Source organism: Cajanus cajan, chromosome 2, assembly GCF_000230855.2.
Source record: "Cajanus cajan strain Asha chromosome 2, NIPB_CcT2T_4, whole genome shotgun sequence".
Lineage (NCBI taxonomy): Eukaryota > Viridiplantae > Streptophyta > Magnoliopsida > Fabales > Fabaceae > Cajanus > Cajanus cajan.
In genome coordinates, this window is record NC_138518.1 from 73894382 (window position 1) to 73918767 (window position 24386).

The following is a 24386-nucleotide window of genomic DNA, read 5'->3' on the forward strand; positions in this document are numbered from 1 at the left end:
ATGTGACCCATATCCGACCGACTGAACTTTCGATTTGAGGCGGTTCGGGTTAAAACGGATTCAGATTTAAGCGGGTGGGTATAATCGGGTTTGAATTTTTTTGTAGACCAATTTATCTTAACGAATATGAAGCTTAAAACGATAAAAAGTATTTTTAAAATAGTGTATAAAAATAGAATGAAGGTGACAATAGATGGTGTAAATAGATTCGTAGTTGAAACATTTATAAACTAAAGAAGCAAAAATAAAAGATAACAAAATTCATAGTTGTTACATGGAAAAGAAATATAAAGCTAGATTACAATCCATAAGAAATCACAGTCACACAAAATGTACTCAAAATGGAGATAAGAAGATGGAAAAGAAAGACAAAGAAAGAAGCAAAAAGATAACTCTAAAAATGGACTAGTGTGTTGAGAAGTTGAATGAGGAAGGAGAAGACAAAATAAATATCTAAGTTATGAGAAAAAAGAAAAAAATAAGTTACAAATTGATGGCTATATTATACTTGAAATAAAGACTTTTAAATTTGGACCATTGTTGTTTAGTTATACAAAAGTAATAAAAATTTAAACTTATCTCATTTTCGGTTGGGTTCGGTTTTTAGCGGGTTTAAAAATTCAAAATCGAACCCGCCCAATATAACCCGTATAAAATTAAAATTTTAACCCGATTTACCCATAAGACCCGCCCGAACCCACCCAAAAGCAATATTTTTTTTCGAGTTTTTCGGGTTCAGTTCGGGTGTCGGTTTAATGCTCACCCCTAATAAAATCATACGGAAATTTATTTATTACGTGCGTAATTCTTATTTTTGTTAAATAATTCAATCATTTTTATGAGTTGAATAACTTATTAAACAGTAATATACGTATTACTGTACTTAATTTAGTTAATTTTGATGTTTAATTTTTTTTTTATGTTAGATAACTTTAATAGTTGAATAACTTGACAAATAAAACATGAAAAAAAAAATGTTATACAAATTTAAATAAGTCAACACAGACATTATTTTGAGATAATGAAATATTTTTTAGATGTCTCATGTATGACGATCCACTATAGTTATCACATTATATAGTTTAGCTATTCGTAATGAAAAGTAAACAACTAATTACTTATGATGTGTGTATTAGTGTATACACACATGTGTAAAGAAATTCAAAACAACTAAAATAATAGAGTAATTATATAAGTATACAAATATGTATAATAATGCAGTACATAAAAAATAATAATTCTAAGTCAACAGTGAAGTAATACTAGCTACTAAATTAGTTACATTGGAGTAGCTCAAAAGATTAATACTTCCATTACAGATATGACCTCACAAAACTCCACCTCTAGCCTGTTCTTGCCCACTCTCATACAACTCTTAAGGGAAGGATCCTACAAATTCTTAGGGCCAATTGAAGAAAGGAATTATCTTTGACTGCTTTAGAGCACCTTTATCTAATTTATCTCTAAAATTTATTAAGAAATAAAATTTTGAAACTCAAGTATTAAAAGAAATATTATATACCTTATTCTTACGGTCAAACTGTATTTATACTAAGAGAAACTGAAACAATATAATCCTCTCAATAATTTTTAAGTTTTGAGAGTTTCTCAATAATTAAACCACAAAATCATCACAACATATAATTTAACAAAATTAGCAAATAAATAAATACAATTGCACAGTGTTACATCATGATAACTTTCATCCTAAATCTTTTTTACACATAAAAAATCAATAAATAAATGAAAAAAAATAGTAATTTTATGCAGCTAATCTAATTATTAATTTTTTTATCAGAAAAATGAAACAATGCAACTCAAAATAATATTATTAAAAGTTAAAAGAAAAGATATAATTAATATTACGTTAAAAAAACTAAAATAACGCTTATTTAAAAAGTCATTTTTATTTCTTATATGACGCAATAAATAAGTGTTACAGTTAGGGGTGGGTATATGGACTTGAGCGGACTGGTCCGTAAGTTCGCGGACTTCACGGATAACAGGCTCATTTTTTTTAATCCGTATAATCATACGGACTTTTTAGGTCCGGTCCGTTTAGTCCGCGGATTTTGCGGATTTAATCCGCGAGCCCGCGGATTACCCGTTTAAATGTGGACTCAAATTTTATTATTGAAGATGCTTGATTCACTACAAGAAAATTGTCGTATAGTGACACACACCCTATAGTGACATAATACGTGTCACTAAAAACTACTTTTACCTACACAATAAATATAATATATGTTGGTATATTGTTAAAGAATGTAGGTATAGGCTATAGTGACACACAAAATATGTTGTTAAATTTCATTCAAAATCAACACTAAAATTGTATGTAGCTATATGTCAAATAGGTATATACCTACATATATTATACCTATAGTGACACTTTTTGTATGTCACTATATAGAACATTTTTTGTAGTGATTATATTTGATAGATGTAATTGGACTTACAAATATTTTATGTTTGTTTTTAAGATATTAATTAAGACTTTGATGTTTTAAGGTATTTAGACTTTGATGTACTTGGACTTAAAAATGTTTTATATTTGTTTGGTTGTGTATTAAGACTTTTAAAGTTTTAAGGTAGTAAGGCTTTAATATTTGGTTAATAGTTGGTATGCTTGGACTTTAAATTTTAAAGGCATTGAGACTTAAATATTTCTATTAGAAATTTAGAATGTGTAAACTTTGTTATTTAAGACTTTGATTTATTATTTACAATGTTTGATTTTATTATTAGAAGTATATTTATATCATTTTATATGTTTTTTTTTTCCTCATGTTTTCATAGGTTAAATAAAGAAAAAAAAATTTAAAATCTGAATCAATATTCATTTAAATAATTTAGATTTAATTGGGCTTGCGGACTTATCCGCTTATCCGCGGGCTTCACGGTCCGGATACGGACTTGAAGATTTAAGTCCATTTATTTCGCGGACTGGATTTATCTGGCCCGTTAAAAATGCGGACTTCGCGGACCGGGCCTTAAATGGGCCGGACCGGTCCGCATTGTCTTGTTAGCATTTCTTTATGCAACAATGCGGACTAGTAGGCGAATCTCATTTAATTTGAGAAATTTTCCCTCCTATTAATAATTTGATACTAGAATATTTTCGGTCCATCTTGAAACAGAGACCCATCTATTTATTTTAATGCGAGGAGGGGGATCAATGTCATGAGCACGATCACTTTATGAAACGTCATTAAATATGTTTGACAATCACAGGCTGGTTGTCCCTAGAGATCTAATTGAATGGTAGTTATTATCGAGTAGAGGTAATCGATTAATAAGACAAGTATGCCAACTTCGAACATCAATATTTCCATTGCATGTTGGATGTCAAAACTCAAAAGCCCTTACAGTACAGGCCATGTGAACTTATTCACGAGGGCCCCTTTCATTCACTTTAAGGTTCAAGGGTAGCAATACCATGGATCATGTTTATTTTCTATCTTATTTTCCATTCCAACACATGATGTGTTGTTTAAGAGAGAGAGAGAAATAAATAAAAACATGAGTAACAATATATGTTTTTTCTATTACAAAGAAAGTGAAAAAGAAAATCATTTTTTTATTTAAATTTCAAATTTTTCTCTCCACCTTTCTAAACACTTTATGGTTAATATGGAAGGGCCAAAGCCAGCAAGGTGCATGGAACTTTCACATTACTTACTAAGCTGCTATGGTTTCTGGTGTTGAGAAAAGGGTCTACATTACTTTTTTTTTTTTTTTTTTAATTATAACGAAAAACCTGCATTACTGACTTCTGCTGTTCTGCATGTAGACCATTTCAAAATGATTAAATGCTTTTCACATATTATTTGGTACATGCATTAAGTGGTGAATAAAATATGCTGTGTCCAAAAAGGTACAAAGTGAATCCAATGTCAATGATTTATATGGCATGAACTTCTAATCCAACCGTAAAATTATGATAATTAAATTTATTGAATAGTAAGTTACTTTTGCAGTATATAATTTATTTTAAATCACGTTGTTTTCGTATACGTACAAATAAAGTTATATATATTCCACTTCTTTTCCCGAATGGGAATGAAACTGCAAACTGGAAACGTTACTTTATTCTATTCATTTTCGTGTCTCTCTCCTCCAGGTAAAAAACAAAGAAACGATGATACACTACAATGTACCATGGAAAGTGGAAAGAGGTTCCCATAAAGACTGTGCTAATTATATTCCCAGTAAGAAGCAAGCATTGATCCCAGCTTGGGTTGTCGATTCCACACGCAACGCATTAAAGGAACCCTTCTGGAAACTTCGGTAAAACAGTTGCTAAATTAAAGACTAGTAGCACGGTAGCTAGAAGAGACAGCCTTTGATGCAATATTTTGTTCTTAGAGTGACAAGTGTAACAACTGATTCATAGTTTTTAATTTTACAATTTATAATGTACGTGTAAGTATATTTTTTTCGTAACTTAATATTTTAATTTCTAAAGTATAGCGATAAAATTGTAAAAGGAAAAGCAATAGCTGAGGGAAATAGACACAAACATGATGAGCCGATAAAGGCTTGGATTAGAACAGAAGAGTCTTGGTGGCTGCAGTTAAGCTTACAGTTATATTGTTCACGATCCAACGCTGAAGACGGTGTGCAAATTTGAATTCAAATCTCGAAACCAAGATTGTTTGCACATGGAGGGGTGTTCCTTGAGCAATAAACTTTTAATCAAATACTTCATTAAATACATTGATCCTCGTCGGTGCCCCTAAATTAATGGTTCTTGGGGATATATCTCTATAGACGCCCCACAACCATAATCTCCATCTGCACCTGTAGATGGTGACCTCCATGGTTGGGGACCATTTCAAACCGTAGCAGGTATGTTCTTTGATCTTGACCGTTGACATAATTACTCGTCTAAATCCAAATCATTCAATGAAGAAATATTATTTTTTTTCTACGTAGTTATCCCAAATAATTCGCTGTTTATTTTTTTTAATTGCACTGAAAGAACAAAAAACATCTTATTCTTTCTCAAACAATTTCTCATTTTTAGTTAAAAGAATTTGAACTTAGATGAAGTTCTGGCAATTTATTAGACAGAAACTATTGGCTCGGTATCACTACAATCTCATAATCCATACATAGTGAATTAGTCATATATATTCACATCATAATCCATAACATGTTAATGGAAAGCCAAAAATTCTACATGTCAAACAAGCTGCAAGAACAATATGTTCCTATTTCCTCTACCCACTAAATGCATGTTTCATTCAATTTTGCACTCAAAGGAACAAAAGGCTTTAGTTGTATGCCAGACGCCCCCGAAAAGAACAATATCTTCCCATTCCTCACACTCTGAACAAATAATTTCATCCAATTTTGAACTCAAAGGAACTAGAATTTCTAATTGTATGCTACGGTAGATCCTTTCAAAGACAACAGATAGGACGCTTTATGCTAAACAACACTGCTGACACTGATGAAGTTGAAGCTCTCAACAATGCTGCCATGCATATCCAATAAAAGATTAGATTGATTATCCCTCTGAATGGTGGAAAGAAAAGGAAGCTTAAAATAGTCAAGGGGGGAAAGAAAACTCTGTATAATACACACGATCTATCATTAAGATGCTTGCTTATGTAAGCAACATCCTTTTTCATAACATACGATCATTAATGAGATGGATAATGACAGCCTAACTAAAGAAAAACATTCAAATAAAAGATCTCATGATCGCTACTGATTTGAGACGCTGATAAGAGAAAGGAATTATCACGGTTTAAGTGGAATGTTGATAAATTGTACTAACAAATTGACAAGCGAAAGAAACAAAATTTATAAAAAAAAATATATAAAAGTATGATATAAAGAGAGACGATAACAATAAAAATAAGTTGCAGCGGCAGCAGAAAGTGCAACCGCTACTGTCATTGCAGGCATAACTTAAAGCTCTCCAATTCATCCTATACATACATTTCTCTGCCATTATTATTTCGCAACTGCGATATTCAAATCAATATGGAGAGATAGTTTCTCCTCTTATCTTACCCCCCCTTTGCTGCAACCTCTTCTCTGTTTCTTTTGACTATTAAACACAGAACAAAAGCTGCTTCGCAAAGTCTTGTCGTTGTAATCAGTTTTCTTCATAAGCGACGAGAGTCGCATAACATTGGAGGATAAAGGGCCGCAATAATGAAGCGTGGTACTTGTTTGGTCGTGGAAGGAAAAATCCTCAAAAGAACTAATAAAAGGGTGGTGGCGGAGGCGATGCGTATGGGACTCCGATGATAGGTGGCAACGGCCCTTCATATACAGGGGCAGGAGGAGGGTTGTATACAACCGGTGGCGGCGGAGAAGCTTCCGGTGGAGTTTCGCATGGAGGCGGCGTTGTCGGCGGCGGAGATTGGTAAACCGGTGAAGGTGGCGGCGGCGAAGGGTAAGTGTATTGAACCGGTGGAGGTGGTGAAGGGGAAGGAGTGTGAGATGGGTGTGGTGGTGGTGGTGATAAATGAGGATAAACAGGTGGTGGATGTGATTTTGGGTGTGGTGGAGGGAAGAATGTTGGAGCAGGCGGAGGTGGCGGCGGAGACTGGTCACAGTAGGGTGGCGTTGGAGTGGGTGAGGGTTGCTCCGGAGAAGGTGGTGCAGGGGAAGAATGTGGTGGCCAAGGATGTGTCGCCGGTGATGGAGGTGAAGGTGTCCCTGGTGATGGAGGTGAAGGTGTTCCAGGTGACGGAGGAGAAGGTAGTGGTGAAGGTGTTGAAGGTGATGGAGGTGTGTGAATTGGTGAAGGTGTTACGGGTGATGGAGGTGTATGAATTGGTGGTGTTATAGGTGATGGAGGTGAAGGTAGCGGTGAAGGTGTCGTAGGTGATGGAGGTGTATGAATTGGAGAAGGTGTTGTTGGTGAAGGAAATGGTGAAGGTGTCGTAGGTGATGGAGGTGTATGAATTGGAGAAGGTGTTGTTGGTGAAGGAAATGGTGAAGGTGTTGAAGGGGATGGAGGTGTATGAATTGGAGAAGGTGTTGTTGGGGAAGGCAATGGTGAAGGTGTCGTAGGTGAAGGTGTTGAAGGGGATGGAGGTGTATGAATTGGAGAAGGTGTCGTAGGTGATGGAGGTGAAGGTGTTGTAGGTGAAGGAAATGGTGAAGGTGTTACAGGAGATGGAGGTGAAGGAAATGGTGATGGTGAAGGTGTTGAAGGTGAAGGAACAAATGGTTTACACTTAAAGGAGTTACAGTCCACAGGCTTAGACAAGAACGACTTACATTGCGCCGGAGGCCTCTGAAGAGGCCTGGCCGGCAAGCAGTTTCTCTGATCATCAAACGCCGGCAAGGCGAGGCACGCCGGAGGCTCGCCGGTGAAGAAGTTAAAAGAATAGGTAAAGTTCTGAAGATTTGGCAACATGCAAATACTAGCCGGAATTTTACCCGATAGCAAGTTGTGCGCCACATTCAGCTGCTCCAGGCTGACGGCGTTTCCGACGGCGTCCGGCAACGGACCCAGCAGCTGGTTGATGCTCACGTCGAACACCGTTAAGTTCTTCAAACGCCCAATCTCCGAGGGCAAGCAGGATCTGAAGGCATTGTTCATCAAGATAATCTCGTTGAGGTTCGACATGTTGCCCAGGCTGGGCGGAATGCAGCCGTGGAAATGGTTGTTAGCGAGCACGATGACGGAGACGGGCGAGTTTCCGAAGTTGTCGGGAAGGTCAAAGACGAAACGGTTGTCGTTTATGAAAATGGCGTCGAGGTCCTTATCGAACAAGTCCCTGGGCACCGTCCCTTCGAACTCATTGAACCTGAGATCCAAGAATTTGAGCGAGGGAAGCCGCAGCACCACCTCAGGGAACTTCCCTGCGAAGCGGTTGTTACTGAGATCCAACTCGTAGAGAAGTTTGAGCCTCTCAAACTTGTGCGGCACAGTGCCGCAGAACCTGTTGGAGTTTACATGGAAGAGTGCGAGATCGACGAGCAAGCCAAGCTCTTCGGGTAAGTAACCGGCAATGTCGCCGTGGTTGAGATCAATGCCGGCTACGGTGCGGATCTTTGGGTTGTCGAGCGAGGGAGCACAGTAAACTCCGGTGTAGCTGCAAACATCGGATCCAACCCAGTCGGTTGTCTGGTTGTGGGGATCGGACAAAATGGCTTGCTTCCAAGCCTGCAAGGCTATGTAAGCGTTTCTGAGAGGGTCGTTTTCGAAGGCTAGGGAAGGGTCTAGCGTCACATTCTCTTCCCTGTCGCCGAACTCGTCTCTGTAGTAGAGAAGCTGGCGTTGCCCAACATTGCCTTGCGCTGAGGCACACGCTGCCAAGTAGAGTGTGGCTAGCAAGAGTGTGAGAGTAGTGGAGGAGTAATAGTATGCTTCTTTCTGCTTCATCTCACCTGAGGAAAATGAGGATGCCTTCTAGGGATTCAGGAGCTGAGAGGGTTTCTTTATGACGGATAGAGAGAGAGGGTATGGGTGAAAATGTGAAATAATTCATCAAAGGGACAGCTACACCACAGCTCAAACCTACCAGATTCTCTCTCACTCATTTATTTTTTTTCATTACTAAATTTTGCTCTTTAATTTTTAAAATATTTCTTTTTCCGTTTTATGTTGTACTATCTGAAAACCCAAATGAGAGGAAAAGACTTGATTCATAGTCTGCCAACCAGCAATATTCAATTGCTGCTAACAGTATTTTAAGTAGTTCTTGTTTCCCTTCTTGAGTGTTATAATATTAACCAGGATTTGGAGGGGTTTAGTTAGTTATATGGTGCAACGCCTCACTTGTTTGACAAACAATAAGTTAACTTGATAATTGGAAGCATCAGGGTGGATTTAGGGAAAATGAGCGAGTCGGTGGCGGGGGAGTGTCGAAATGGTAAAATTAAGAAATTAATGTTTGGTGGTTGATTTGGTAGACATTGGATTGGATTTAAGATGTGGAAAGTAGAGTAAATTTGTTGAGTTGTGTTGGTAAGAAGGGCGTTAAAAAAATTGAATTAAACTAAATTATTTGTTAATTAAATTAAATTATAAAAGTAATTTATTTAAATTGAACAAAATTATAAAATAATTTAGAAAAATTAAATTAAATTATTTTTTAATTTAATTAATTATAATTTTAAAAGTTCAAACTATACTATAATTTAAATTGAACTAAATTATTTTATTATAATATTAATTAAACTACATTATTAAAAAATGTGTCTAACATAATTTAATTTAAAAAATAACTAAAAAAATTTAAGTGGTAAATCAACTAATATTATTTATCAAAAATTTAGGTAAAATAATTTAAATTGATTTTCTTGAACTATATTTTATATTGAATTACTTTTATGCTTTAAATCAAACTTTTTCTTGTAATTTGAATTAAATGGAATTGATTTTGTGATAATTTAGTTTTTAAAATCAAATTTAAGTTCAATTTAATTTTTATAAAAAGATAGTCGAGCATTTTTTATAATTTAGTTCAAGTTTTCTAGTAATTTAGTTTGAAATAATTTTTAAATAGCTCTATCAACTAATAAAAAATTATTTCAACATAATCAATTTTCTCGAATTTTAAGTATATGTAGTTGTGTTAAAAAAAATTAGACAAAAAAAATATGTGACTCTTGAAAAATGTCATTTTTTTTCTTTGTATTTAACTTAAAATATTATAGATGAACCATACATACATAACACAAATTAATTATTGTAATAATTTTTAAGTGTTAAATAGTTTAATTTATAAACAATGTGTTTTAAAAGAAAGTTTAATTTTAATACATTATTTATACAATCAAATCAATTAAAAATCATCATAAATACAAATTATCAAATAATTATTAAAAATATCATATTTAAGATTCTTGTTAATGTATAATTGAATATATACATTTTAAAAAAATCTTTAAAACATATAATTTTATTTATAATAAAAATTATTACTTATACAAAATAAATATAATAATTATACAAAATTCACTACAATAATTTTTTTTTATAATTACATTGCACTAAATTACATCTAATAATAACTTGATTTTTTAAATTGACTTTAAATATAATTTAGTTTTTCTAGTTTAGTTTAATTTAATTTAATTTTTAAATAATTTAGTTGAAAATAATTTTAAGAGATTAGTATCAAGTACTACTGAACAGAAGAAGGAAGGAGAGGGGTCTATAATGTCCACGTCAGTAGCCTTGGACTTTCTCATTGGGTAGGCCTACATTCCGGGGATAAAGTTAGAACCCTATCTAAAAAAAAAAGTTGGAACCCATTATTACCATTACTTGTGATCCATTTATGTTCCCTGACGTGCACACGTACAATGCGTTAGATTAATTACTCCCTTAATCTGTAATAAATATTATTATAGATTTTTTTAAAATATAACCTCAAAAAATTAATAAATAAATAAAATTAAATAATTATTTTACAAAATTAATATTTTTTTTAAGTATACCTTTAATTTTTTATTTTATTTTTTAGATTTATTTTAATATCTTATTTTTTAAAATATTCATTTTAATTATTTGTATTTTATATTCAAATAAATTTATTTTTTTAAATAATAATTATTTTCACTTTTGTGACATGATTTTAAATCAATTATTGACTAATTCAAGATATGAAACTCATAATATTATATTTATTTATATGAAAACTATGAAATGCAATTGATGTTTTAGTTCAAAAAGATTATAAATATAATGAAAATTATGTAAAAATTTATTTCATAAATAAATAAATAAATATATGAAATTAGATCTTTAAACAAATTTTATTTTCACCATGTTTATAACATATTTGGTTTGAATCTAATTGCGTTCATTAGTTTTCATATATGTGAATTTTATAAAACGTGTTTCAATTCTTGAATCAGTCAAAAAATAATTTAAAATAACTAAACTAACCTAAGTTTAGGAGATAAATGACTAAAATATATATTTTAAAAAAAATAAATGATCAAAATGAATATAAAAAATAAGATAAAGGATAAAAAATATAATATTATTGAGATTATAAATAATAAATAATTAATATATAAAAACACTATTTATTTTGTGATTTATTTTCTCACATAACACTTGTGTTAATGGAGTAATAAGATTATACTTTCTTTGTCCCATAATATCTGTTGTTTTGAGTTATTTTATGCAGATCAAGAAAAACTAATAAATAGATGAAAGAGAATAATGATTTTACAAAATTAACCATGTGATTAATCTTCTTTGATAAAAGTAATGCAACACAAAACTACTTTTTACATAACATTATTTGGGTATAAATGGATAAGAGCTAACTAATACGGCATTGAAAAATTATTATGACACTCATTTTAGGACAATTTTTTTATACAACATTTATTATGAATCGCGAGAGTATTATTTATGACATTTCATCAATTTTATGTCAAACTAATTAGATTTTGTAGTACATAGTATTACATTAGCAATGAGTTAAACATTTTGAAAGTGATAACTAATAAACAAACATGTTTCTTTTAACTGTTGTTAATACCAAGTATCTATCAGTTTAGTTGGTGATCAATTTCTAAAAAACATGTTTGACCACATTTAGTGAAGTCTCTCTTTTCAATCATATATTTTCATACACAAGAATCGAATTATAGACTTTTCTCAAAGTAGTTAAGTCTAGTAGACTTGTTAATTATAAAATCTCATTTGCAATCACACAAATAGAATTTCACATTGTTCCAAATGCAAAATAAGGAAGCAACATTTATTTTTTGTTTTGACATTAAACTAATTTTTTTTTATGTTCTAACTCTAAATCAAACACATTTTAAATTGTTATTTTTGTAGCAAATGTAATGATCTGACAAGTTACAAAACTTAATATAATACAATTATTACGTAATGAAAATTATTAATTAATCGGCTACACTACAATTCTCATGCAATAGTCACGTGGATATTCATGAAACAAATATATGTATAAGGTGCAAAAACTTAAAACATTTATTACTTATAAGATTGAAAATCGTGAAGTCTCTTACAGGATTTCGCATATACCTTGTATATATATACGATATACATCAAAATAAGCATGTACCAGTAACATAAATCTATCACCAATCAAGCACCAATGCAGAACCATACTACATTAGAAACATTAGAACATTATATACAAAATTGGTCATCTCCAACATGACCATCCAGTAATAAGTTAGAAAATTTACCCCTTAACTTTATATCTTATTCAATTGGTCACCTTATACATGACTTGATTTGACCCTATATTATTTCCATATAAAACCTATATGATACAACATGAAAGCAACATTAAATTAATTATAACATTTATATTTTAAAAAAATTGATATATCATTTGTTAATTTTTTTAATAAAAAATTAAATGTAAATTTTATGCAAAGAATAAAATAAAAAACAATGCTAAATAGAAATTAAATTATAATTAAAAAAAACAGTTGGAACAATCTTATCGAAAAATATTTGTAAAATAAAATAAACTATTCTATAAGCTATAATAACTATATGTTATTTTTTGTTCATTTTATTTCCTTATTTTCTCTCTCTTATTTTATCCATGATAAACTTTAATTTGCAAAGCTTGCAATTATAGCTTGGGTAAAAAAAATAAAAAAAGTTTTTACAAATTTTAAAAAATAAAATAGAAACAGTGACAGCTAACAGGAGCGTCACTTTGTCCTTGACCAGTTCATTCTTTGATCCTGTGACTTTCATGTTATTTTTTGCCTCTAACGTGTTGCGTTGCGTGTCCATATCAGATTGTTGTGCACCTTCTCCTCTGGGATTGGACCCACCAAACATGACGGATTGAATCCTGTCCACTGCGCAACGCAAAGCGACAACCAATAAAATTGTCGTCTTGGGACCCACGACTCACGTTGTTCCCAGCTGGATCATCAACGTTGAGGATTGCGGACCCATCTAACACTGTTATGGTGCATCGCGTCCGCATCTCTTGCACTTCAACACGCACCACCTTTGCACTTTTCTACTCCAAATCAATCGTCTGAGAGCATTTACCATACTCTCAATCATTTTAAACGGGGCTTACTATGTCACGTTACTCATAAGTAATTCATATTATATTTTTACAATTTTTGCTCCAATAAAAATTGCTTATAAGCATCCCAACTTTTTTATAATTTATACTACACTTTTTGACACCTCACACTATAAATTTTTATAAAATTAATTATTATAATAATTTATGTACATAAATTTAAATGATGAAAAAGGAAAGTAAAGAAAAAGAAAACAGAAGTAGGAAAGCACTGTTGCTTCTGCAAGACACAGAGCCAAATTTTTTTTTCCTTCTTATGCCACGTAAGCCTACTCCAATGGGCATTCCTTGTTAGAGACGATACTTATAAATAAGAATTTGGTTAAGCACCATCCGATGGAGGTGCTCTAAGTCTATACACTCTGCGTGTACCATTCACAAAATTAATTAGCTTTCAATAAAATTGAATTTGTGAAAAATATTTTCATTATAATAAGTTTTGGTATAATGTGATTTATATTTGAATATTTTATTATAAAAATAAGTTAGTATTAAATTCAATATAATTTTTTATGAAAAAAAAATTAAGTATAACTTTTTTTTTATTTAACATAAAAGTTATTTAAAGTTACTTTGAATTACAATCAATTTTAGATTCAAAACTAATTCTTAAAGTTAAATATATGAAACTAGGTTATCAAAGGTTGTTAATATAAGAGACTTGACACTTCTCAAACAAGATTTTAAGTTTGATTTTTGACTTCAAAATGAAATCACAATTAAAAATACTATTTTATTTTTATAGGAATTAAATTGAAAAATAGTTACATCTCCACAATAAATCATGTTTACTAAGTGTAATGTAAGTTATAATACTAGACTATTAGGTGGTGTTATAAAAATAATCCAATATCTAACACCAAAAGTAAAATATTTCATGTAAACTTAAACTATACTTGATAAACATGATTTACCATGGGATGGAAGAGATGAGTGTTGTAGGTAGTTGAAGAAAAAAAAGAGTTTTCTGAAGACAATGATTTGAATGCATTTAAAGATAAATGAGAGTGGGTTTTACAAAAAAAAAAAAAAAAAAACCAAACATAAGATGATTTGTATGGAAATCAAAAAACAACAAAATATGTGATTTGATTATCACTCATTTTTCACTCTTATTTATAGAAAAAAAAAATCTTGTCAAATAATCAAATGTATGTAACTGTCTGTTATAATAATATATAATCGATTATCAATATACATAATCAAATATATATTTGAATATGGATATACATATTCAAACATGCAATCAATTTTATATTATTTTAAGTAAAAAAATTAAAATATAATTAAAAAATAATAATTATCATAAATAAGTAAAAATTGAATAATTTATTTTATATAAATATTCAACTATATAACATACAATTTTAAAATACTAACTATCATCTATTTTTACTTAATTGTACTTTATCAATCAACTATAAATTTATTTTATTTTCTAACAAATCAACCATCACTTATTCTCTCTCACTTCCTTCAATTATTCTACTTCTCTCAAACAAAGCATTATAGTGTGTTTTATAATCAAGATAAATGTGAAGGTTTCTGTTTGATATACATTGAAAAAGTAAAAATATAAAAAATCATAAGCCAAACACAATTTATAAATTAACTTAAAACTTTATTTAATTTAAAGTTATGTAGTTAATTTTTATACTTTTTGTAACCATGTGAGTTATAGGTGTTTAGTTTTTTTTATGTGATATATTGCATGTTGTTGTTAATAGTGTTGTATGAGAATTCTAGAGTCAACGAACTCTGAGAGTTAAGTTGGTTCCTAGGACAACTAAATCAAAGATAAGTTGTGTTAGCTCAAAAAAGGTTTGTAAGAGTTTTCTTGAGTTTTGAGCCTCAAAACTCAAGTTTTCAACAATCTAGAGATAGAGTCTGATGAGAGGTTCTATGTAATTTGAGTGACTCCTCTTCACTTTTATTTGTTATAAACCCTTTTTTTCCTCTCCTTGTAGCTCATCAGGCTTAGTTGAGTTGGAGAATTGAAGTTGTGAAGCTTAGAACATAAGGTCGGAGTCATGCAGAAACATTTTTTCTTCCTTTCTCATTGATTCAGTTCCTCAAGAGGTAAAAGGAGCTTTGTGATGTTTTTTGGGTTGCATGTTAATGTTGTTGTTGGATTTCGATTAATTGTCGATTCCCTAATCGAAAAATATGAGATGATGAATTTGTTGGATTTTCAATTATTTTTTAAGTTTCTCATGGCTAGAATGTGATGATTCTTGATTCTTTATGAGTGCATGTTGTTTTTGTTGATGAAAATGAGATCCTTGTGTTGCTTATATGTTATATTTTGCAATGCATGTTGTTGGATTTATGGTTTTGAGGTGGATTGCACGAAATCAATTTTTACATAAGTGCAAAAAATGATATTGTGCTAGGCGTGGTTTGAAGTCAAGGGTTCTCATTCTCTAGGTGTTGGGCACAAGATTGGTGGTGCCGAACATGGGTAGTTATTTTATGTTGTCTTCTCTAGGTTTTATGTAGTATTTGTATATGAGTAAGGCCGAGATATACATGTATAAAATAACCAACCAAGTAAAGTACGAGGTTGGAGACTAAGTCTCTAACCAAGTATTAGAGGGACACAATACTTAAAGAGTAGTTAACGAGTTAATCTCATATGTCACTTAGTATTATATATAGACTAATGTTGTGGTATAGTCATAACCAAGTTATTTTACCTTATATTAATATTTGACTTCTTAGTTTTAGTGGTAAAACCAGATAAATCAAATTAAGTTGTTAAACAGAATCTTTATGAGACATGAAGTTTATATCTGACTTGGTTGCCATAGGTCAAACAATGTGGTTCGATAGGATATAACTACTTAAAATGATCACCCTTTTGTGGGAGATTTCCTTAGTAGATATGTGTGATAACACATTAGTTATATATTGTTGTATGGTGATTATATCATTGAGATGAAGTTGTTAAGTTATTTTTTGTTGTAAGTTGCATGTTGACGTTGATGTTGTTGTATATGTTGTTCATATTGACATTGAAGTTATGCTCACATGTTTTTATTTTACAAGTTTACCTTGTATTTTCTTTACAGTTAGAACTACGATGATTATACTTGATAGCTTGCATGATGGTGAATGGTTAAGAGATGATCAATTTTCTTTTAATAATTATTGCTCTGATTGTAGTGTTTTGTGTAGTTACTTGACTGATAGTTAGGGTTTATTTTATATATAATACTTACTCTTTGATGTATATAGCTTTATGTACATGATTTTAGTACATTTTTTTTCTCCTCACATAACTATATGTACGAGATTATATACCGAGTACATGATGGTTTTATTTATTTTTCATAAAAATTAAACCATAATAAATATAATGACCTAATGAATCGTTTTATTTATAATTAAAAATACGTGTTTTATATTTTTATATTTAGTCACCTTCGACAATTTAAATTTGATTAAGTTAAAATCAATTTACCTGGCTCTAAATCAAGTAGAGATTTAGAGTTAGAAATCGATCTATTAGACATGAACTTGCTTAACATGCAATGCATCCACATTTGAGGAATATACAACCCATACAGATTTTAAATTATTAAACTTTAGAATACCGAATTTAGCACGATGAAACATAAAGTAGGCAATCACGCTCAAAACTCTGCTAAAGTCATCAAGTTGAACATGGGAGACACCTACTTGTACTTTACTACTCCCCCTCCCTCCCATAAAAAGACATTCAATTTCCTGCAAAATCATATAAAGAAATCAGCAGAGAGAAATTTATAGAATGGAAAAGAATTGGTTAATTATTCATTTCTTTTGTAAGACATGAACTTGTTGGCACGTTAGAATCAACAACGTTTGAGTTGCTCTAAATAAAGGCTGATTCGGTGCAAACGCGTAACCCCACAACAGAGGAAATACCAACCTTTTTAACTCCAGCTCAGTTTGGTAAGATACATCCAGAAGATACAAAATGATGCATGCTAATCTTTTTTAAAATCTAATCTGTGTTTGGCAGAATACTTTTTTCGTTAATTTTCTGATTCTCTAGTCTTCGACCACCTTTTTGATTGCTCAAATAATGTTCATTAAAAGGTAACCGAATGATTGCCTATGATTGGGACTTCCTTTAATAATGAGCGCGGGGCTTGTATTAAGAAAAAAAAAAAACAAGGTGTTAGCAGTAATTCTACTACGTATTAGTACAGGTTTAATTTTTTATTTGACCAGGAATTTTTTTAACCATGTTTGTACACGAAGCATCTATAAAGAATTGTAATAAAAGATAAAATTTGCATTAGATATATAGTTAAAAGTTTAAAATTAATAAATATTTTTGAGTTAAGAACTTTTATTATTAATATATAATTATTTAAAAATGATTTAGGTTTTAAAAGAAAGTGAGATACTAGATCATCAAATCGGGACGATTTATATTTTAAAGTATAATTTAAACTCCTCTTCAAAATATGTTGATATCTGAAATTAAAACCTAAAACTTAGTTCAAGTTTGATTAGGTTAATAAGATAGAATGAGTTGTGCACATTCCTAAAGCTAAGAATGTCTAAAACCTATTTAGTTAAGCAAAAGCCATAGGAATAAACGAAAACTACAAAAGTATAGGTAAATTATAAATAAGGAAATAAATAAAATAATCAACATGTCTTAATTATTTTGGAAAATTTGAATACATTTTAAATTTTTAAAACTTGTAATTGTATTTCTAGACATTTTTATTTTTATTTTTTTATAATCGAGTCCCTTGTGTAGGGTTCTTTGACTTTGACTATTACAATATTTTCAATTAAATCTTTATACTTTTAAATTCATAATTGAGATAAAGACTATTTTGTATAACTTCACGGTTTAGTAATGAAGCCTTACTTTAAGGGAGAAAGGAACGTATTGCAAATGATTTAAAAATTAAAGATTTAATCACATTTTTTTTTAAATATAAAGACTTCTCTAAAACTGTCAAACAATTTAGGAACGAACCTATTAATTTAATCTAAAAAAACGCTAAGGATATCTTTAGGAATGAGATTATAGAGGAAAAGAAAAGATAAACCTTTTTGTGTTTAAACCCTAAACATGCATAAAAAACATTAGGACGTTAAAATCACGCTAATCTATCATTTTATTTTTTATTTTAAAGAATTAAATTAAATAATATTTATTAGAAATACAAAAAAATATTTTCTCATCCTTCTTCTTCTAACATTTTTCTCCCAAACTTACCTTAATACATTTTGTTAAGATACCTTTACTCCGTAATACTCTCCATCATAGTTTTTTTATTATTTGTTTTAGGTCTGGGTTATGTTGTAACTTCAAAGATTTCAGCTCGACCCTTATAAACGCGGGCCATTTGTGGAACCGAATCCACTTGGTTCTATTTTCGGCCCCCACCCTTTAAATAAAAGCCCAACGGGCTATCCTCGTAAGCCCACCGTTTGTGGTGCATGCCGGCGTAGCAAATCTTATGGATACATTTGATTTTTTTTTTTCTGTTACATTTGATTATATAATTTTTTTTTAGATTATGTAAAAAAAGTATGATATAACGTGATTATTCTACATACCAAAGATTAATTCTCCAAGCTAATTAGTTTATTTAAGAAACTGATTTCTTCTAATAGATATTTTTTCATAATGGTAGGAGAATTGGAATAATATGCGATTAAAAAAATTGGAAATCACAACATTGATCACATATTTAAGATATAAAATTATCTAACATGACACACAATGTTAGTCATAATATAGTATGTCATTTTTTTGTCGTATTTGAAACTTGGAAGTAACTTACAATTAACATCCTAAATGGGTGAGCGAGCTGTGTCCATAACATTGAGGGTTGGAATAGAAGGTATTCTCTGAATTTCAAGGTGAGAAAGAGATGTTCAAACCTAAAAAATTAAATAAAAAAGAATAAAAGAAAAGAAGAGTTAAATACACGTACAAACTGGCGGCCCAACTAGCTTTACACTTTGAATTTGGGCTTTATGAATCAGTCTGGTGTCCTTAGTTCGCGCGATTTGTTTTAATAATTTATGGACTAAGGTTCAGAATTATATTTCATGTGATGTTAACGTATACTTTGAATATATATCAAGAATGTCAACCAAAATAATTATATATTTTTCTTGTATCACTTACTTTTACTAAATATAAATCACGGCATTATATTTAATAATATCCACTTTATGGTAGAACACACATTATAATTAATTTGGCTTAATTGTGTTTTTATCTTTCAAGTATTGCAATGGTGCAATTTTGATATTTAATGTTTTAATCGAGTAATTTTAGTTTTTAAAAAATTATAATTGTATGATCCAAAAATATAATTAAGTCAAATAAATAAAAGAAAATATATTAAGATAATAATATTTTTTTCATATGAATTATAATGACGATAATATAATTTAAATATAAAATTATGCATATTATTCTGATTTCAACCACTAAATCGATTTTAATGATTTCATTAATGAAATAATGTGGTAATGAAACAAAGTATTTTCAAGCCACACACCATTAGGAATACGAAAACACAATTTATTCCAGAAAAAAGAAAAAAGAAAAAAAAAAGACATACATTTTCGCTCATACATCAAAGCTTCATGTTCAAAGCCAAGGAGAATTGTGAATGGGTGTAACAACAGATTTAACTTGTAAGTACTTGTGAAGGGCCTCCATTCCCAAATCTCTTCCAAATCCACTCATCTTATACCCTCCAAAAGGAACATCACTCCCTATAGTAAAATAACAGTTTATCCAAACAACCCCTGCACGAATGGACCTTGACACTGTGTTTGCTCTATCAATATTTTTTGTCACAATCCCTGCCGCCAGGCCATACTTTGTATTATTAGCACTTTTAATTGCTTCTTCCATTGTCCTGTTCATATGTTATACTCAAATTCAACATTCATGAAGAAAACCACAAACATTTATAATTTTTTTTGTACTAAAACGACAAAAAAAGAAAAGTTAAAGCTATGACTTACTTAAATTTCATCAGCGACAGTACTGGGCCAAATATTTCATCTTGTGCTATAATCATGTTCTCCTAAACACGTTTTCAATATTATTTTTATCATGAGAAAATGAAAACACGATGGTTAGCTATCAAACTATGTCGAAGATACCTAAGTTGATGCTTTGAGAAAATTAAAATTTACCTTTACATTAGAGAAAATTGTAGGTTGAATGTAGTAACCTTTGTTGCCAACTTTATTACCTCCGGTCAAAAGGGTGGCTCCTTCTTTCTTTCCATGCTCAATATACGAAAGTATTTGCTCCAATTGGTTCTTGTCAGCCTACAACAGAAAACGATTTATGATAAATCCCGTCAAAAAAATTAAGATAAAAGAGAAAATGAATGTACCTTTATTCAAATGTTTGGACTATATAATTGGACTAGTTATTTAATTGAAGACTAACAGTATGGTATGAAAATAGTGCACAGAATCTGCATCCATTCCCAAATTTGAGAATATACATGAAAGTAGATAAAAATTAACACCATCATTTCTTATTATGAACAAATAAAGCTTATATAAACTACTTTCTTAATTAGAGGATTAGTACTATAAATATAATGATAAAATAATTTTTAGAACAAGAGTAAACAAAATGGTGCTACTATATATTGTCCTTACCTGAGGCCCTTGCTGCGATTTGGGATCAAAAGGATCCCCAACGACCCAAGATTTTGCCTTCTCCACCAACTTCTTCTCAAATTCATCGTAGATCCCTTCTTGGACGAACACACGAGAACTTGCAACACAAACTTCTCCCTAAAATAACAAACAATAAATACATAAAAACATTGGCTATTGGCTCATACAATGGTATATGGAGGATGAAAATTGAATCACCTTGTTAAAAAGGATGCCAAAGAGAGCAAGCTCAGCAGCTTTGTCTATATCCGCATCATCAAAAATAATGAGAGGAGACTTGCCTCCTAATTCAAGTGAAACCGGTTTTAAATTGCTCCTAGCTGCAGCTTGCATCACTTCACGCCCAACTTCAATTGAACCAGTAAAACTGACCTGATAGGTCATAAACAACATAATCAAGGAAATTGAAATTTTGGCAGTACAATCAATTTAAAAAACCGGATAAAACGTACTTGCAATATTATATGTGATGTTGATTCGGTTCTTCAATCAAAATTGAAATTTTATTTTAATAATATATGTAATAAGAAAAATTATATTAAATATAAGTATGTATTATTGAGAATTGATTGAAGGACAACATCAAATATAAATATGTAACTTGTTGTTACCGCATCTATGTCCATGTGTGAGCTTATTGCTGCTCCAGCAGTTGGTCCAAATCCGGGCACTACATTGAGCACTCCATCTGGGATTCCAGCCTTAAACACAAAACATGTATTAGCTTCAATTAAAGTAAGTTTGTGAGAAGCATGTTTGATAGGGAAATGAAAAAGGAAACATACCAACTTAGCTAGATGAGCATAAAACAAAGCAGAGAGAGGTGTTTGTTCAGCAGGCTTGAGGACCATGGTGCAACCTGCGGCTAAGGAAGGGCTAACCTTGATGAAAAAGGTGAGGGAAGGGGCATTCCATGGGATTATGTGTCCCACCACACCAACTGGTTCCAACAGTGTATACGCATGGAACTCCCCGTTCATTTTTAGTACATCGCCGTGAATTTTATCAGCAGCACCCGCATAGTAACGTAGCGCATTTGTAGCTGAAGGAATTTCCACAGCCTTATTAAAAAAATGCAGCTTTCCACCATCAATTGTGTCTAATGCCGCTAGTTCCTCTATGTTTTCTTCAATTAGCTCTGCCCATTTCATCAGAATTTTTGCCCTTTCCTAGAATCGACAGAGTTTAAGTATGAAGTGACATTAATTAAAATTGAACATTTTGAATAATAATATACAAGTAAGAAATTAAAATAGAGTTAATCATCTATATACTATCAGTGTAAAAAAAATTTATATTGGCAATCAATTATATCTTTTAATTGTGTCATGTCACTATAAATACAATTAAAAGATATAATTAGTTGTCAATATAAATTTTTTTACACTGATAATAATGTATAAGTGATTAACTCATTAAAATATTATATAAATATTTATCAATGATCATTATGAACACATCATACAAATGCATTCAATTATTACCTACCAAATTCTTAATAGGAATCAAGGGTTTTAGACTTTAGTTTTCCTCACTTGTGAGTTGTTTAATTTGTCTATTCTTAATGTGAGACTTTTTTAATCACATTTTCTATATAATAAAATATTTCATTTAATTCAAACACAATGTCATGGAAATAACGTACAATCCAATAATAAACAAGTAATTCGTTTCTTGAGTTTTATTAAGTAAGAAATGCTAAATAAAGATAATTGTTAGCTAAGCTGCCACCGTCATGCATGTGTTTTTGAAAATCTAGAATAAGTCATTCTTATGTAAACAAGCATGGTCTTAGAAACACAATGAAGTTTATAATATAAGAAAATGAAGATGATTTAATTGGAGAAAAGAAGAAAAATCTCACACACAATAACAGGATTTTTTTTAGAGGAAAAAAAGAAAGTAATTAAAGAAAGGAATTAGAAACACTTACAGAGCCGGGCAAGCGAGGCCATGGACCTGAATCAAATGCCTCACGTGCAGCTTTAACAGCAATATCTATGTCTTCTTTATCTCCTTCACTAACTCTTGCAATTACCTCCTCTGTTCTTGGATCTATAGTCTCAAATGTTCTTCCTTTTTTTTATAAAAAATATATATATATAAAATCATAAAGAAGTTTTTTAGAAATATATCCGAGTATTTTATATTTACATAAAATAAAATCATTTTAATTTTTTTTATATTAGCATAAAAGATATTTTTAATTTTCTTAAAAATAACTAATAATAAAAAAAAGACGTGTCTTAAAATATATATAAAAAAAATGTTCATATCCACATACACACAAAAAAAAAAGTATTTCATTACAAAAATATGAGTAACATGCACTATATAAAAGAATGCTATATTTTTTTTTACAAAGTTAAAATATAAATTCTTACATCGTGGTTTTTTTTTTTTATATGTGAAAATAGAATACAGTACCAATAAAATTTAGAAATACTCACATACGTTAGAATAAATTAACAAGTTACAATTACACTTTTTTTTTAAATGCATCTATCTAGCTGTAACTGACTGATTACTTTAACTAAAAAAAATTATAAATAAACTCTTTGAGATAAAACGATACATTAAAAAGAGTAATTATAGTAGAAATATGAAAAATAGAATCAAAAGATAATACATTAAAATAAAAATAAAATTATATAAAAGAAAGAAATAGGGGAAAAATTGTAGTAAAAGAAATAAAAAGGAGTAATTAACATTTAACATAGAGAAAAGTAAAATGAATGCTATTGAAAGAACAAATTATGCGGAGAGTCGGAGACGAAGACAGACAGGGAAGGTGTTTATCCAAGTACTAAGTTTCGTAATTACTGTTATTTTTTTATTTTGAATTAAAATCGAAATTTTATTATAATAATTGAAAATTGACAGTAATTATTAAAATAAAAAATGGTAAATTTAATTAAAAATAATAGAAGATTCAAATTAATGTTGAATGAAAGAACCTGATATGGAATGAACAAAATGTCCATTGATAAAGAGCTTGGTAAAGTTGATGGTGGGTATCTTGAGGAAGGAGTTGTCGTGGCCACCACCACCGGAGTTAGAGAGAGCACTCATCTCTGTGTGTGTTACTGATCCACAAACTAATGAGAGAGAAGGTGTTGGTAAGTAGTATATGATACGATCATATTATTATAGACGCAGGTTTAGGTGGACAAAATCATTAAATCAGTGCTAGCTCTGCTAAAAAAATGATATAATATATATATATATTACTCCATTATCTAATATTTAAATGGTTTCAGAAATTTTAATCATTCACCACCAACTCCATTTAATCTTTATTTATTCAAATATTTAAATAGTGCTTTTTCCTTGTATTTATTTAAAGAGTCATATAATGAAGCAGCATTATTGGCTAGCACTTGAAGGAATAGGTATGATGACATCAGTCATTATGCAATTGCGGTCTTCTCAGGATACTGTATAGAGGAATTTGGTACCGTTAAATGTTTCTCGTAAAGTTTTGGTAAGCGAAACAACAACAACAACAATTTGGTACGACAATGGATGGATAAGTTTGCAAATTTAAAAAATAAAAATAAAAATATTTGATATTTTGTTTTATTAATTTAAATTAATAAATAATTATAAAAATATTTAATACGTGTTGATTTAAATTAATAAAATAAAATATCAATAATTTTAAATTTTTTAAAA

The 24386-nt window shown here is 30.4% G+C and overlaps 2 protein-coding genes across 2 annotated transcripts; both read right to left on the minus strand.

The window, feature by feature from the left end:
- Nucleotides 1-5735: 5735 nt before the first annotated feature.
- On the minus strand, nt 5736-8590 carry LOC109804145 (leucine-rich repeat extensin-like protein 4). The gene has a single exon (XM_020365930.3). It carries the CDS (start codon nt 8357-8359, stop codon nt 6221-6223), a length of 2139 nt encoding a protein of 712 aa, XP_020221519.2. The 5' UTR covers nt 8360-8590; the 3' UTR covers nt 5736-6220.
- Nucleotides 8591-19568: 10978 nt separating this feature from the next.
- Nucleotides 19569-23868, minus strand: LOC109804237 (aldehyde dehydrogenase family 2 member C4). Its single transcript, XM_020366029.3, has 9 exons — nt 23669-23868; nt 22645-22787; nt 21497-21880; nt 21323-21412; nt 20910-21083; nt 20691-20828; nt 20211-20348; nt 20037-20098; nt 19569-19927 (listed from the first exon to the last, which is right to left on the minus strand). The coding sequence occupies exons 1-9, from the start codon at nt 23781-23783 to the stop codon at nt 19654-19656; spliced, it is 1518 nt and encodes a 505-aa protein (XP_020221618.1). The 5' UTR covers nt 23784-23868; the 3' UTR covers nt 19569-19653.
- Nucleotides 23869-24386: the final 518 nt, after the last annotated feature.

Bases quoted from the DNA above. Each gene is read 5' to 3' on its own strand.
- LOC109804145 (XM_020365930.3), bottom strand. From the start codon at position 8,359: ATGAAGCAGAAAGAAGCATACTATTACTCCTCCACTACTCTCACACTC.
- LOC109804237 (XM_020366029.3), bottom strand. From the start codon at position 23,783: ATGAGTGCTCTCTCTAACTCCGGTGGTGGTGGCCACGACAACTCCTTC. The intron at 22,788-23,668 runs GTTCTTTCATTC...TATAAAAAAAAG, and splicing joins TTTTGTTCATTCCATATCAG to GAAGAACATTTGAGACTATA. The intron at 21,881-22,644 runs GTAAGTGTTTCT...TGTCGATTCTAG, and splicing joins GGCCTCGCTTGCCCGGCTCT to GAAAGGGCAAAAATTCTGAT.